At 30.4% G+C, this 15,808-nt stretch overlaps 1 protein-coding gene across 1 annotated transcript in view; it reads right to left on the bottom strand.

Moving 5' to 3' along the window:
- The window catches only part of LOC106680717 (ATP-dependent translocase ABCB1), a 75,252-nt gene that overhangs the window by 26,736 nt on the left and 32,708 nt on the right, over positions 1-15,808 (bottom strand). The window contains 11 exon segments of the mRNA XM_067049080.1: positions 27-230; positions 317-442; positions 541-765; positions 2,365-2,536; positions 4,761-4,885; positions 6,653-6,824; positions 8,206-8,336; positions 9,955-10,047; positions 10,134-10,280; positions 12,841-12,880; positions 12,968-13,011. Of these exon segments, the coding sequence (XP_066905181.1) occupies positions 27-230; positions 317-442; positions 541-765; positions 2,365-2,536; positions 4,761-4,885; positions 6,653-6,824; positions 8,206-8,336; positions 9,955-10,047; positions 10,134-10,280; positions 12,841-12,880; positions 12,968-13,011 (1,479 nt within the window).

Below are 15,808 nucleotides of genomic sequence, written 5' to 3'. Positions count from 1 at the left end.
CATGAATTAATAATATCAACACTTACTAAAGGTAACTGTTCTATAAATTCATGAGCATAAGAAATTTTTGCTGCTTTAATAATCTCATCCAAAGTAGCATTAATTTCCCCATATTTGATGTTCTCTTCTACTGAGGTATCAAAGAGTGTAGGTTCCTGTCCAACAACACCAATTTGATTTCTCAGCCAACTGACATTGAGTTTTCTTATGTCCACTCCTCCAATAAGGATCTGACCAAAAAATGCTGATTATTTATTTTGATGTACTACTTCCAAGTTTCATGCTTATACGTTGAAATTATTATTGAAATCTATACCTGCCCGTTAGTTACATCATAAAGGCGCATTATAAGGTCTGCAATAGTACTTTTCCCTGCACCACTAGTCCCAACAACAGCAGTGACTTTACCAGGTTTGATGTCTAAGGTCAGATCATGGAGCACCTATATTTAGAGATTTAAGTATCTTGATTTTATTAATAAAATAAAATAAAACTAGTAGCAAATCATTTTTATAATAATTATTGAAGTAAAATATACACCTTAGAATGTAAGTTTGTCGGATAGGAGAATTCAACGTTTCGGAAGGAGACATCAATATCAAAAGTTTTTGATAAAACATCTGTTTTTGGAGATCTTTTATAGCTGGCCTCAGTATTTAGGAACTGCATGACTTTGTAAGCTGAATCTGTTGCCATAAAGAGATCAGAAATAGTGCTCAATATGAAGGTGCAATGATATATAGCATTAATTTGCGTTGATAAAACCTAGAAATAATATAAGATAAAGTAATTCTAGTTTGATACTATAATTTAAAAGAAAAATATTTTGATTTTCTCATGATCTTATTAATTGTTTTATTTAAAAAATTAATAATTTATGTTCCCTTAAATAAGAGGAAAAGGGATTATTATTGATTCAATGTCTTAAATAAACTCTTTGGTTAAAAACCTTTTTTACTTAATTTGTGTTGAACTGTCAATAAAATAGGTAATTTATTATGCAATAGGTGAATATTTATTTAATTAGGAAACACTTTATCATAATAATGTCTTTGATATTTCCTTACCATTCCTCCCAACAATGTATTATTAAATATTTTATATTAATAGTACTTATTTAATTAAAACTAATATTAATTTAATTATATTATTTCAAAATTTTTTGTGACAAGGTAATTATTTATTAAATAAATCAAAAATTAGTATCCAATTCTGTCTCAACACTTTATTTCTCACTAGTCCAACGTTTCGGTTATAACCTATATGGTTATATGGTGGTGTATTTTATATTGTTGATAATTTTGTAGAGAAAAAAATAAATGTTAATGTTTTTAAATTTTAAATAAATAGGTTTTGAAATTAGAATAAAGAAAATGACCTGGGAGAATACCCTGCAATAGAAATTGTGAAATAATGTGAGGAGGAGTTTTGTATTGAAGATGTCCTTGAAGATGGAAACATTGGACTAGTGAGAAATAAAGTGTTGAGACAGAATAGGATACTAATTTTTGATTTATTTAATAAATAATATTAATTTATTTATATTGTATTTATGTATATATAGTTGACCGTAAAAATTGATATATAGGAAGATGGTCAGGGTTGCGGTCAATAGTGATTTTTTTTTGTTTCACTATTGACCGCAACCCTGACCATCTTCCTATATATTAATTTATTTATATGATTAATTTAATGCAGAATTTTTTTAGGATACTGTTCATTTGGAAATGGCAAGTGTTCAGATTTAGTAATTCAAAAATTAAGTCATTAACTAAATTTTTAAAACTACCTCATAAAATATTTCTTTCATTTTTGATAGGTGGTGAACAAATACAACTGACAAAATATTAATAAAATATAAGTGTGTAGGAAAATAAAATTATTTGAAAATGAAATTATTAAAAAAAAAAATTTGTTATATTGTTTCATTTTTTGCGATTGTGGCTTTAATGAGGTTCTAAGAAAAAATGTTTGAATAAAAACATGTGAGACATCACACTTATCTTCCAGTGTGGAAGACCATTGACATAGTGATCTGACTGTACAATATCACAGTGGTGTTGCATTCACCTAGAGAAGAGTGTTAGGCAGAGCAGAGGAGTGTGTTAGGCATAAATTTATTCTAGTATGATTCATCATCAAGTTATTTATTCTAGTATTTAATTGCTCTTAATGAATGTTATATTCCTATAAGGCTTATCTCTAGTTTGTTGAATGAACTTGCTTTTTTATTAATAGTATGTTCAATCAATTCCAAAAACAAACTTTTTAAATTCAAACATGAGAACTTGCCAAACTCACAGTTTATGTACAGTTCTATCAAAAGCAACAATATTTAATGAAAATAACTACAAAATTACTTACGATTGCTATGTAACCAGGATTGAAATGGCCTACAATGTACAACCTCAATGCAAAGTAATAGGCTATCATATAGCAGATGCATAATTGGAAATAGTTGAAAGCTTTTGCTGTAGAAATAAATAATGAGTGTTTTAATCCATATTTATTGGCCATCTTGAATGTACTCTTGTACCTAAATATAATATGATATATTAAATTAAGTGATATGTTTAATATAATGCTTGAAATATGAATTAAGTTCATGTTATGTGGCATATAAACATTTGATCATTAACATTGTGTCAATTGATAAATAAAAAATATATGTATAGCAAACATTTTGAGTTTTACTTTTTTTTCCATCATCATATTCTGTAAGTCATTGTAACAAATCTAAAGATAAAACTTGAAAATTGTATAACTTTCACTTTTTTTTTCAAGTCTTGTATACAGGGTGTTTCAGGGTTAATGGCCAAACTGAAAATATGAACTAAGGACCTCAATACAAGAAAAAAATGTCCTCTAAAGGTATGTCCACAAACACTTTGTTTAGGAGATATTCACACCTAAAGATTTTCATTGTTATGAATTATTTAGGCTATATTAAATAAAAAAACCAATTTATTTGTTCTAACGACTTTATTAATTAAATGTAAACATTAAGATTCAGATTAAATGTTGTTCAAAGTGAAGGTATGTCTGCAAATGCTTTGTTTAGGAGATGGATTAGAAACAATACTAATATGACATTTTATCCCTAACTGTATAAAAACTATTGGGAATATAAGGATTAATACTATTTGGAATTAGTATTGGGAACTGTCAATAACATTTATAAGTTTGTAAGAGCCTTTTGCAGAGTACTCATCATTATGCCTTCAATTTATGCTTATGGTGAATACACCAATATGGTGTTTTCGTACGGTTTTTGCAATGGTAATGCTAATGCTGCCTATCATGAATATGCCAGACAATTTCCAAATAGGAGATTATCAAACAAGTCTATCTTTAGCTCCACGTTTCAACGTCTTAGTGAATTTGCTATAATTACACGTGCTGATGGTATTTTTGCCCCTTTACAAAATGAAGAAAGGAGTGTGACCATATTACAATATTTTGATGATGATCCTTCTGGCAGTATACAAAAAGTACAAAGAGAGCAGAATTAAATATTACACCACCTACAGAATGGAGAACTCTCATTGCAGATGGACTTCACTCATATCATTATCAATGGGTACAACATTTATTACCGCAAGATTTTCGGCAAAGAAGACATTTTTCAGATTTGTACTTAAAACAAGTTGAACATAATCCATAATTTTCAGGAAACATTCTCTGGACAGATGAAGCTACCTTCACAAGAAGAGGTATCTTCAATCAGAAAAATAATCACCTCTGGTCACAGGAAAATCCCCACACAATTTTCGAGCACCAGTTTCAGTGCAATGTGTGGTTGGAGATAATAGAGAATATTTTAATAGGTCCGCATTTCTTACCGCCTCAATTCATTTCTTAATAATGATTACTATGATTTAGTTAAACATATTCCACTACAACTGAGAAGTGACATGTGACTTCAGTTAGATAGTTGTCCTGCACATTACAGAAGAGGTCCATGACAATGGCTGAATGTTAATTATCCCAATCAATGGATTGGCCGTGCAGGACCAGTGGCTTAGCCTGCACCTCTCCAAACCTGACACCACTGGATTTTATTGTTTGGGGTGACATTAAACAAAACGTCTTCGCAAGCCTGGTCAATGATCTTAATTCCTTACGAAGAAGGATAATTGAATCTTTTGAAACAATAACACATATCCAGTGCCGTTCTGCCACTGCTGCTGTTGAAGAAAGACGCCGAGTCAGTCTCAATGCTCTAGGAAATCACTTTGAACAACATTTAATCTGAATTTAATGTTTATATTTAATTAATAAAGTATTTGGGGAAATAAATAAGTTTTATTTATTACATATAACCTAAATAATTCATAACAATGAAAATCTTTAGGTGTGAATATCTCCTAAATAAAGGATTTGCGGACATACCTTCAGAGGAAATTTGTTTCTTATTTTGAGTTCCTTAATTCATATTTTCAGTTTGGCAACTTAACCCTGAAACACCCAGTATATTAATTTTATTTATCATTCAATCTTCTTAATTATAGAAACTAAAATTTTCATGAGATACACAGTAAAAATAAAAAAGAGGTGTGTTTAGCTGATCTTTCTAGTTTTTAATTGAAATCATCTATTAACAATTATTCCCCACTAGGGATGCCATTTCAGTTTCGGTTTTCTTTCATTATTATTTTTTTAAATTAAATTTAGAAAGTTGTGTTATTTATAGTCTAAATTAAGATTATAAAATATTTTAAATCATAAAAAAAAAGCTAAATTAATATGTGAAGATCTACCTTTCAACTTCTTTATATTTACTACCATATGCAGCTACCAATCTGGCATTTTCTAGTACTTCTGAAGTAATTTTTGTACATTTTTCAACATACTGTTGCCTCAATTTTTCCTTGGTTTTTGATGCCTGAAAAAATGAAATTCATCATAAATTGTGGTTCTAATTTAAAAATGAACTTTATTTAACTAATTAGTATTAATTGAAATGGGAAAGTAAATTTATTCTAATTTCACTCTTCAGTCTATCGCTATTAGCTGTGTGGGTGTAATGAAGATAAATGAATTTTGTTTATGCACATAAACATTTTTATTACTTCAATTTTTAGGCTGAAATATTATAAATTTTTATTTTATTTTTTTTTATCTAAAAATACTACAAACAGAATTAAACTTAAAGCAATCTATTCATTTTAATTGTATTAGCTATAGTATGGTTATGTAAAATGTTGTATTGTAAATAAGGGCATTTTCATAAACTGTAACAAATGAATTAATAGTGCTGCTGTTTTAACAAAAGACTGAAAGTAGCATCATATTTTTTAAAGTCAGTCAGCTTTGAGGCCTTTTAGCAACCACCAGTTCTTGTCTTAATATATACATTACACACTGCCTGCCTTTGATTTCCTACTCTGGTCAACTGTCTAGGGGAATTAGCTATAAGCCAATTTTTTCCATAATTTATCTACGGACATCATAATGAAATGTAGGAAGAAGAAATTTAAATTATAAATAATTATTCAATTTATAACTGAAATAGTAATATGAGAAGAAGACGGTTGGGTGTGCGGTCAGTAAATATACAAAAAAAAACTAAAACTTGTGTATTTGTGCTGACGTTTCAACCGGAATTTCAGGCCATCATCAGGGCTGAAACTGTTGAACGTGGAGGTGGTGGACACAAATAAAATGGTTTTACTGTTCTTACTGTTTTATTAGTTACGGTTAGATAACTTAAAACATTCTTACTGTACTGACCTTCTGTTGAAACATCAGGTCAGATAGACATTATTTTTTCTCTGATCCAGTAGGAACATTATTAATTTGTTCTCAATATCAATTTTTTATTTTTTCAAGAAAAGTTATTCATTTTGTTTGTTTAATTCAAAATAATTAATTAATAAAATAAATAATTTTTTTAGTGATATTGTTTCTTTTATTTAAAAATTTATTTGTTTCATTTTAGTTATATACTAACCTTGCTAACCTTAAATATATACATTATTAATGTTATTGACAATTATTTATATATTTTTTATTAATTTTTTTTATTTCACCTGCAGAACTTCTTTTTCTTTTCATTTACTTAGGTTTAAATCTTTCAATTATACAATCACCTATATCAAGGAGAAACTAGGAATTATGTGCAGAGTTATGAGAATCCCTCAGATAATTGGACTCTGTACGCAACCTAATGTATTAGGTAAATGATTGGCCAATTGTTCTTTAGAACAGCTGCATCAAGACAGAGTGCAGTTGGTATGTGTGAAAATCTGCCTGAGTATTAGAGAGGTATTTCATCTTTCTTTTTTTTTTATGAGTATAACAAGATAGTCAAGTACTCGTTTTTGTATCATTAGTTGGACTTTGGCTTATATATTTTCCTTTACGCATTACTTTACTTAATTACTGGCACAGTAGTTAAACACATTTTGTTCTTAATGAACATTGATAGTGGAAATCATAGATAATCATTTTTATAGGACCTGATCCTGTTATTTGATTTTTGCATAAAATATGAAATATCTAAAATAAAATAAATATTTTATTTATTTATTTTTCGGATATTTATACACCTTCTATTTTTACTTGAATATTATAATAAAAGGATAATTACTTATCTAATATTTTTGTAGAGCATTGTTCAATTGAAAATCAGAAACATTGGTTTACTTACTTTCATTATGAAGTATGTAACTGTCATAGAAATCAACATCAATAAAAGGGTCAAAAGCGCCACCTTCCAAGAAACAACAAAGCCAGCCAGACAACCGAAAAAAAAAAATGATAACATTTCTGCAGCAGATGTCATCTTGCTATCAAATAAGATTGCTATACTCTGTATGTCACTGTAATAAATTGAAATAAAACACTTGAAAATTTTATGGCTTTTACTTTTATCGAGTCTTATTATAATTTTATTTATCCTTTAATATCCTTATTCATAGAAATTAAAATTTCCAACAGCTATGGAGTAAGAATAAAAAAATATGTGTATAGCTGATCTTCCAAGCATTTAATGTATTTCTAATTTTAACCCTCTAGCTATAGATCCCCACAAGGGATGCCATTTCAATGCAATAGAGTTTTCTAGAATTCAGGAAAAAAATAAGCATTCGATTAAAATTCTACTAATTTCAATTATTTAATTGACTTAGGAAGTTAATAGTTACTATATTTACGGCACCCTGTCACAGACTCAAACAATTATGGAATTATTCATTTTAATGGGGGAGGTATTATTCAAATAATGTGATCTTTACTTTAAGAATATTGGTAACTTTGATAGTATTTTTCAATAAGGCATGGCTTAAATAAATAATGTATTATAGAATTATCACAAAACAAATTATAATTACTCATTTCTTAAAAAGTAGAGTTTAAAACAATAACTTCCTTACCTAACCACAAGTGGTGGTAAGGAAAGTAACAAAAGGGGATAATAGACTTATCTGAACTTTTTAATGAAGGTACTTCCCTCCTGTTTATCAGTGCCGCGCCCAAATATGCCTTACGCCTGGTCCTGCCTGAAGTACGCCCTACAACATATTGTCTCTGAATGGTTATCATCCCTTTCTTGAACTGTTATTATAAACAACTCATCACTCAATAACGTAATTTACTCATGAACATACAACTGGTATGAAACTGAAATCCAAGAAACTATCAGAATAATCAGGATGATTTGGTTAACAAGTGACGAAAGCACTCTTTATGTGTATTTTAGGTATGTGATCTGTAACTGAAGTGCTTTATGAGTAATGTAATTTGTTTCTTCTTTAGAATTATTCCTTATGATGTTTATAAGTCCATAAACATAGAAGTTTAAGAAACATAAATACATATAAATGTCTTGGTGGTATTAAAAAATATAACAGATTTCATACTGATTATGATTTCATTAAAAAAAAAAAAATAATAATAAATTTGTCTATATTCCTATTATTGTATAATGAATAAGTAATAATTAAAACAGCTAAAAGACTAGTAATATAGAATGAATCACTTCACGAAACATGCTTTTTTTTTTTAATACAATGTTTTATTACTTGTTAAAATGTACAATTTGGCGTTTAAATCAATAAATTTAGACAACTCAGAAGTGAGTAAACCAGTAAAATATTATATTTGAAAATTAAATTGAAATTTTGAGTCTTATTGACTTTCGTGCCTTTTTTATAAAATAATCTACTGGTGTAATGTTCAAATTATGAAATTATAGACACTTACTAAGATACAGAAGTAATGAACTGCTCTCGAGATCTGTCATACCAGCTCATCTTTATTGACAGCATCTTTGCAATATAGTCAGTCTTTATTTTAGCCATTATGTTACGTGAAGCTATTTCTGAAGCCAATACCTAAAAAATAAATGATTTTTCACCATAATTGAAATTTTCATAAACATAAAATTGTTATTTATGTTGATATTTTAAAGGCTGGGAGTGCCTGAAATGTAGGAAGAAGAATTTTAAATTTTATATAACTATTCAATTTATAACTGTAATAGTAATATGAGAAGAAGACGGTTGGGTGTGCGGTCAGTAAATATACACAAAAATGTTTCTTACTGTAATGAGAACAAACAACACAACACAAAACAATGGTGGCAAACTAACGACTGACTGACATTTACAAATGGTACAATCGATATATTCACAGTTTTTCACAGAGCAACATGCACACAATAAAAAATAAATTTTTACATCTCACATAAACAGAAACCTGAAACAAGATAACCTCAATTCAGAGAAAAAGAAAAAGGAAATAATAACAAACAAACTTGGAAATATATATAAGAATAAATTAAGTAAATAGTAGGAGATTATAAATAGAAAATGAAATATAATGTTGTAGAGGTAAGAATTATATAAAACAAATAAGAAAAAAAAGTTATTAATAACCAGACAGTGCTCATTTAAATAAACAAATATATATAATGAAAGGTGTTGAAGAAAATGTAAATGACGAGTAATTAAAATTAGCATAATAAAATATGTTAGTAATGATTAAAAATAGTGGAAACAATTTTATTAACAAAATTAAGTGTGTGAAAGAAAATGATATATATGATATAATGTGTAAGAAAGAAAACAGGAGATATGCTACAATGAATAAAAGATGCATAGTAACATAGATAAGTAAAAAATAATTAGCTAAAATAAATGTAGAATATTTGGAAAAGCAGTGAATTTGTATAAGATAGTATGAGGAAAAACAAGTAAGAACTCTACCGGACACAGCTGGAGGACATTTAACAAATATTTTATACATTCAAGTTATCATGAACTACAGGGATCTAGCCTGTTTCCAGGTACTTTCTGTAAGTTTAGATCTCAATGGCAGACGTTCATATTAACCTTATAGTAAACCAAAGCCCTGTGGCCATTATACAACCCTCTGCTTTTTGGCTTCACATTTGCTCTGAAGAAGGGTAGGATTATGCTACTCCTCTGCTTTATACTCTATGCTTATAATTATATGATATGCCCACACTATCACTATTAACCAGGTGGTTGACATAGGCCTACTCCCCTTCAAAGTAAAAGTGAAGCCAAAAAGACCACGCCCTTGGGGCTTAGATTACTATGAGAGGAATGTCTACCATTGTATGCTAAACTGAAACAGTAGACAGCCAGTCATTGGTCATACTCTTCTCCTACTCCTCTACCACGAACCTAGGCCCATCATGAGGATATATGATGAGCCGAGGTGCTTTTATTCTTCACTTTTCTTACCAGCTAACCTTCTTCCAAGCTATTAATGTTTTAATTGATTTATAGGTATCAAATTCTGCTCACAACACTTTCTTGATAAGGAAAAACAAACCCCAACAGATTATTTTCAGTGGAGGTCAGGATGAATCACTTCCAAACAATAATGGTTAACCATTTTTTGATTGTGGAAAAGAGAATACATGCCACCACCATGTCTGAGTGACAGTTGAGAACTAGCATCTAATAAGAAATAACATCTTACCTGAACAAAGCTGAAAACTAAGTTCATTCCTCCAAATATGAAATATCTATAACCAAATTCTTCGAACTCCGCAGTTATATTTATGGCCGGTGGCTGCAATTTGTAAATAAGTCAAACTAATTACAACTTTTCATTCAAATTACAGAACTAAATGAAGAATAGCATAGCTTCATACTCACAGCACCTGATGTTCCTGGTAGAATGAATTGGGTCAAAAGAGGTTTGAGAAGGATAAAGACATTGATTGGACCAAGAAGTCCTGTACCGATAGCAGCGAGGATGCTCAATATGAGGATAGTTTTATCCTTCTTGTCGGCATATTGTAACTGAAAGAAAGACCTTTCATGAGACCATGTAAGTTTGAGCAGTCCTAACTATAGTTCTTAAAAGGACAAAAACAAAATGTTTCTAAGTGGTTTGAAGTGTTCCAATTTAACTAAATAAGACAACAATACAAAGTATTGCAGACTAGATCGACTCAAATCTTTTTCGATAGTTTTGATAATTTAGAAACAAACCTTGGTAGGTCTTAGTTATGATGATCCTGTTGTAAATAATCCATTATCAGAATGATTTTTGTATTATTAAAAAGAATAATTAAAGTAAATGAATATATTATAAATAAAATGAAAATAGTTGTTTTTGAGGGGGATAAGCCGAAAGTTAAATCTAATAAATAAAGTTAGTAATACCCGTAAGTTTGTTAATGGATTTTTGAAATAGGAAAACGAAGAATATTGATGAGTTGAATTTGATAAAAGTTTATGCAGTCCAATTCAATTAGGTTTTGACATTGTTGCATTGAAAAGGCAAAAGAAATAAAAATTATATATAATTGTCGTAGAGCTTTATTAGTTTCATAAATTAGTTTTGGAAGAAAATAGTTGACCTATGAAGTAGATTGTAGGAATATAGTCTGATGGTGGTCCATAAAGGTACCATGATAGTAGACAAAACTATTTATTCTCTTATCATTGAGACTATCTACATTCAATATTATAATTAGTATTTTCTTGAAAAAAAAATCTTATTAAATTAATAATGTTTTCACATCTAGGGGGAGGGGAGCTGCCCCCCACTAGGTACACCCATGATAGGGTAATCATGCTTGTGTGATAACCTCTCTACGTTATTTACGGTTGGAGGTACCCCAGTGCTTGACGTCCTTTTTACTTCTTGGGCTTTTGTCCTGCAATTGAGGATGTTGCTCATTTCTGATGGAGTTAAAATTGCTCTATCCTGTTCCTTCTTGATAATATAGCCACCCAGCGTCTCAGCGTTCAAACATTTAACATCTTCCATTTTTTTCCAGGGTACTTAATCTAAAATTTATAAAAGAAAGAGATTTTTCTTTAAAACGATGCTCATATAAAATACAATTTTAGAAATATTTCATTTATTTTTCGGATTCGAAGCGTCTTAAAGGCACAAATCATCAAAAACCACAAAAAACATTTTTTTCGAAATTTTGACGATTTGCCTACTGCCCGGAAAATTCAACAAACTGTAGCCCTATGTAACCCTCAGAGACACTGAGACACTGAATCAGTTCACATCTCCTTCGTTATGTGCGGACAAGCCTTCATCATCCTCGTGAAGTTGAAGAAAACTGTTTTTAAGTTTAATTAAATTACTATTTATACATGTGTACAATCATTTATTAGTAATAATTCTAAATATTTAAATTGATTCAACAAAGATTAACTAAAATATATTTAACTACAATAAAATTATCAAATAGAACTGCCTCCTGTGTACAATGACTGTCCTGAAGTTTAGTCTACCACCAGATGCCAGGCATATGTTTTAGAGGAAAGATAACACAGCACGGTTTTATTGGAAACATACTTCCAATAGTTTAATGCATTTTTAACTGTTTTTAAAATAAATTAGGTGCTTTTCTTCACACTGTTCTTAACCCACCCCTCGTACTTGAGGCGTCCATGCTCATTCCCTACAATCCCGGGCATATATCAACTACTCTTATGGTCCTACACACACTCACAAAGTCATTTCCCCTCAATTTATGCTTCCCACATACGTTTTGGGCATCAATTGATCGACATTCTTTACACATGACAGAACCAGATTCATTATTTTTCCTATTTATCCTGTCTTGTCTCTTAAGCTATCGGACCTAGCGACCATGCCCACCTGAGCTCACGATTTTCCTAAAAACCCTTTGTAGAAAATTATGTTCTAACACTGTTTTTCCTTCATAACCAATACTTCTCCAACTACATCCTCATGTTCGATCCTAACGCCAGGGGATCTCAGGGGACCAGTTGTCCGAAGGTCACGAGACTCCTGGCTCGCATGTCCTGGATGTTGATGATTCAAAGAACAACAGCCTCATATTTAGACGGTCTACAGGATTACCACAACGGCTACAGACAATGGCGTCAGTTTTTGAAGAATATTTGAGTTTCTTAGACCGGTTGAGGAAAATTATGACAATGCATTTCTTTTGGATTACTTCATCTCACACCTCCATTCATACTATTTGTCCATAAATCGTCAAAACAGTTAATAATTTTTTGCGTTTTTTTTTTGTAAATAACTTTCTCTGAAATTCTAAACATAAGTACGTCGAAGAAAAACTGAGTCGACTTTACCACCAAAAAAAGTTCATTTATCATAACTAAGACCAAATATGTTTCATTTCGGAATTATGGAATCTCTTGAAAAAAGAGGGATGCCAATCAAGGCTTGTGAATGTGTATTGCTTAAATCTAACATCATACGTATTGTCTTAGAGTTTACTCTAGAATTATTTTCTTTTTAATTTTCAAATATCTTTTCTCAACCACAAAGCCTAATTCTGTCCTATCTTATTATACGATTAACATAAATGTTCTTTGAAGAGCAAAAAATACAAAAGCTTACTATTTTGAATATTGTTCTTAATTTTCCTGGTCCTTTTTTTCTGAAACAGAATAGAGATAAAGGTAGTCAAAATTGTATTTTGCCTTTATTAAAATATATTAAAAGCTTTGAAATAAAATTGACTGACTCTTCGTCCTGAGGGATCTCATAGGTATCATCTTTGTTTTCCATCTGAAACAAGAGAAAAATGCAATTAATTATAAAAAAACTCTAATAATTGAATATAAGATCTGTTCCAACAACTACTTCTTTATTTAAAAAAAGTTTCACATATTTTAATACACCTATCAAACAGAATCGCTACCTTGCCTGCAATTGGACAAACTACAAATACTATTCTGGAATCCTCACACAAGACCGACTATTCCAGTACTTGTCCAGATAAATGGTCTAAACTTCCAATCTATAACAAAAGACTGATGTAGATGACTGTATAAGGCCAATCTGGACATACGGAGCTGAGCTTTGGGGCTCTACTAAACCTTCGAATTCTTCTCGAATCCAATCTTTACAATCCAAAATCTTTCGTAAAATTCTCAATGCTCCTTACATTCTCACAGATAAGATCATATACAAAGACCTTAATATTCCATATGTAACCGATCTAGCCCAAACTGGATATCATTCCTTCCAATATAAACTCTCTAACCACCCAAACCCACTAGTTTCTAACCTTGCTTCCTCTTCCATTCCTAGCAATTCTTCGAGGCACCTGAAAAGGAGAAGGGGAAATGCCCCAACAACTCCCTCCTCATAACACGCCGGCATCATATAGTGCAGTACGAGTTAATAATGCTCCTAAGAGAAAGAGAGTTTGCCTGCTTCGACGAGGTCTACTATGTCGATACGGATGGATCCACAAGAAATACGGATATTGTTGCTTTCCCTAAGAAGGGGAAGTCGGCAATCGTTCTGGATCCCACCGTGAGATATGGAAATAACGACCTCGACCAGGCAAATGAAGTAGATAGGGAAAAGAAGGAAATCTACGATAAATGCATCCCTTTCCTTAAGGAGAAGTTCTGAGGGCTTCGGAGAACGAGACTTCAGCGTGAGAGGAAACCGTGGAACGGTACCCTAGTACAAGACCCCAAGAGGAGAAAAATGCAGTTATCTCACCCCAATTTTTGATTACTTTAATGAAAACTATGTATAATTAATAGTCAAAATTGATGAGTCTGCCAAGTATAGGTAGGGGTAATAAAAATGGCGGCTGTTTCAAAGCGATAAAAAAAACTAATATCATTCGGAGCTCTATATCTTAAAAAGTAGGAACAACACAAGAAAACCTAAGAGTACGTTATTTAAAGAAGAGTAAATTTGCTAAAATATGAGCCCTAATAGAGTTATTTACGTTAAATGGTTTTCGAGATATAGCTTTTTAAAAGCAACATTTCATAAAACTTTTGTATGGGATGTACTAAAAGATCAGTAGTTAGTGAATTTATTTTGAAAAATCATATCTCAAAAACCATTTGACGTGCAGATGTCTATTAGCATTCAAATTAAAGCTAGTTTAATCAGCTATAAAGTAGTTTATAATGTTTATCTTCGTAGGAGTAATACTTTACATGAAATTTGCTAAAATTAATTGATTTATAGCTTTTCGAACAAATTTTCATTTGCCAAATTTATATTCATATGCGAATATCATAAAAAAGACTACTCCTACGAAGATAAGTGTCATAAATTACGTTATAGTAAGTAAAATTTCCTTTTTATCAAGTGTTGGCAGACATATGTGCGTCTTATGGATCTAGAGATATATTTTTTCAAAAATCCAAATACGAACACCTAGAAATTAACATTTCGTGAGTTTATTTTGTTAAATATCATAAAAACTACTACTCCTACAAAGATAGACATAATTAACTATTTTGTAGTAAATTTAACTAGCTTTAATTTGAGCGCTGGCAGACATCAGTAAATCCAATCGTTTCTGAAATAAAGTTTTTCATAAATCAAATTTATTGTCCACACAACTATAAATCAATTTATTTTAGCAAATATCATGAAAACTACTTTTCCTATAAGGCAATAGAATTGGTGTTTCAGTTTTTGAAATCACAAAATTTACTGACAAAAATATAACTTGATCGGAAGAAAAAAAGTAAATAAATAAAAAAATAAATAATAAATAAATAAAATAATCAAATCAAAAAATAAATAAAATTTAAAGAATATTACCAAAATTAAATAAAATATAAATGGCGTTGATGACCAATGAAGTTTGGCGCCACTAAACAACCAAACAAACTACTTTTCCTACGAAGGTAAAGGTCATACCATACACTTCTTTATAATCCATTAAACTAGCTTTAATTTGAGTGCTAATAGACATCTGTACGTCACATAGTTCCTGAAATATAGATTTCTCAAAATAAATTAACTTACTACTAATCATTCAGTAGATTTTTAAGAAAATTTGCTTTTTAAAAAGCTATATCTCGAGAACTATTGGACGTAAATAGCTCTTTTAGGGCTAATATTTCAGAAAATTTACTTTTCTTTAAATAATGTTCTCTTAGATTTTCTATTGTTGGTAGTTTTTAAGATATAGAGCTGCGAATGAAAAATCAATGTTTTTTTAAGGTTTTGAAACAGCCGCCATTTTTTAACCCCCCTACCTATACTTGGCAGACTCATCAATTTTGACTAGTAATTATACATAGTTTTTATTGAAGTAATAAAAAATTGGGGTGTGATAACTGGCTTTTTTTCTTCCCGACTCTTGTACTACCAGCACAACTAGGAGCTTCATGGAGGAACTCGGGGTCGATGCCCAGGACGTGGCTAGGATAACAGAGAATATAACACTCGACTCCTTGGGAATCATCCACCACCACATGCATGGAAATTAATGAATAATCGAGTCATCCAGAGGAAGGATGACATGCATACATTGAATATCTTCTTTGTTAGTTTATTTATTACTTTATTATTTTTGTATATATTTTTAATATTTTTT

This window comes from Halyomorpha halys, unplaced genomic scaffold (assembly GCF_000696795.3).
Source record: "Halyomorpha halys isolate HHAL.00 unplaced genomic scaffold, Hhal_1.1 Scaffold282.1, whole genome shotgun sequence".
Lineage (NCBI taxonomy): Eukaryota > Metazoa > Arthropoda > Insecta > Hemiptera > Pentatomidae > Halyomorpha > Halyomorpha halys.
This window is presented reverse-complemented; position numbering and strand designations above follow the sequence as displayed.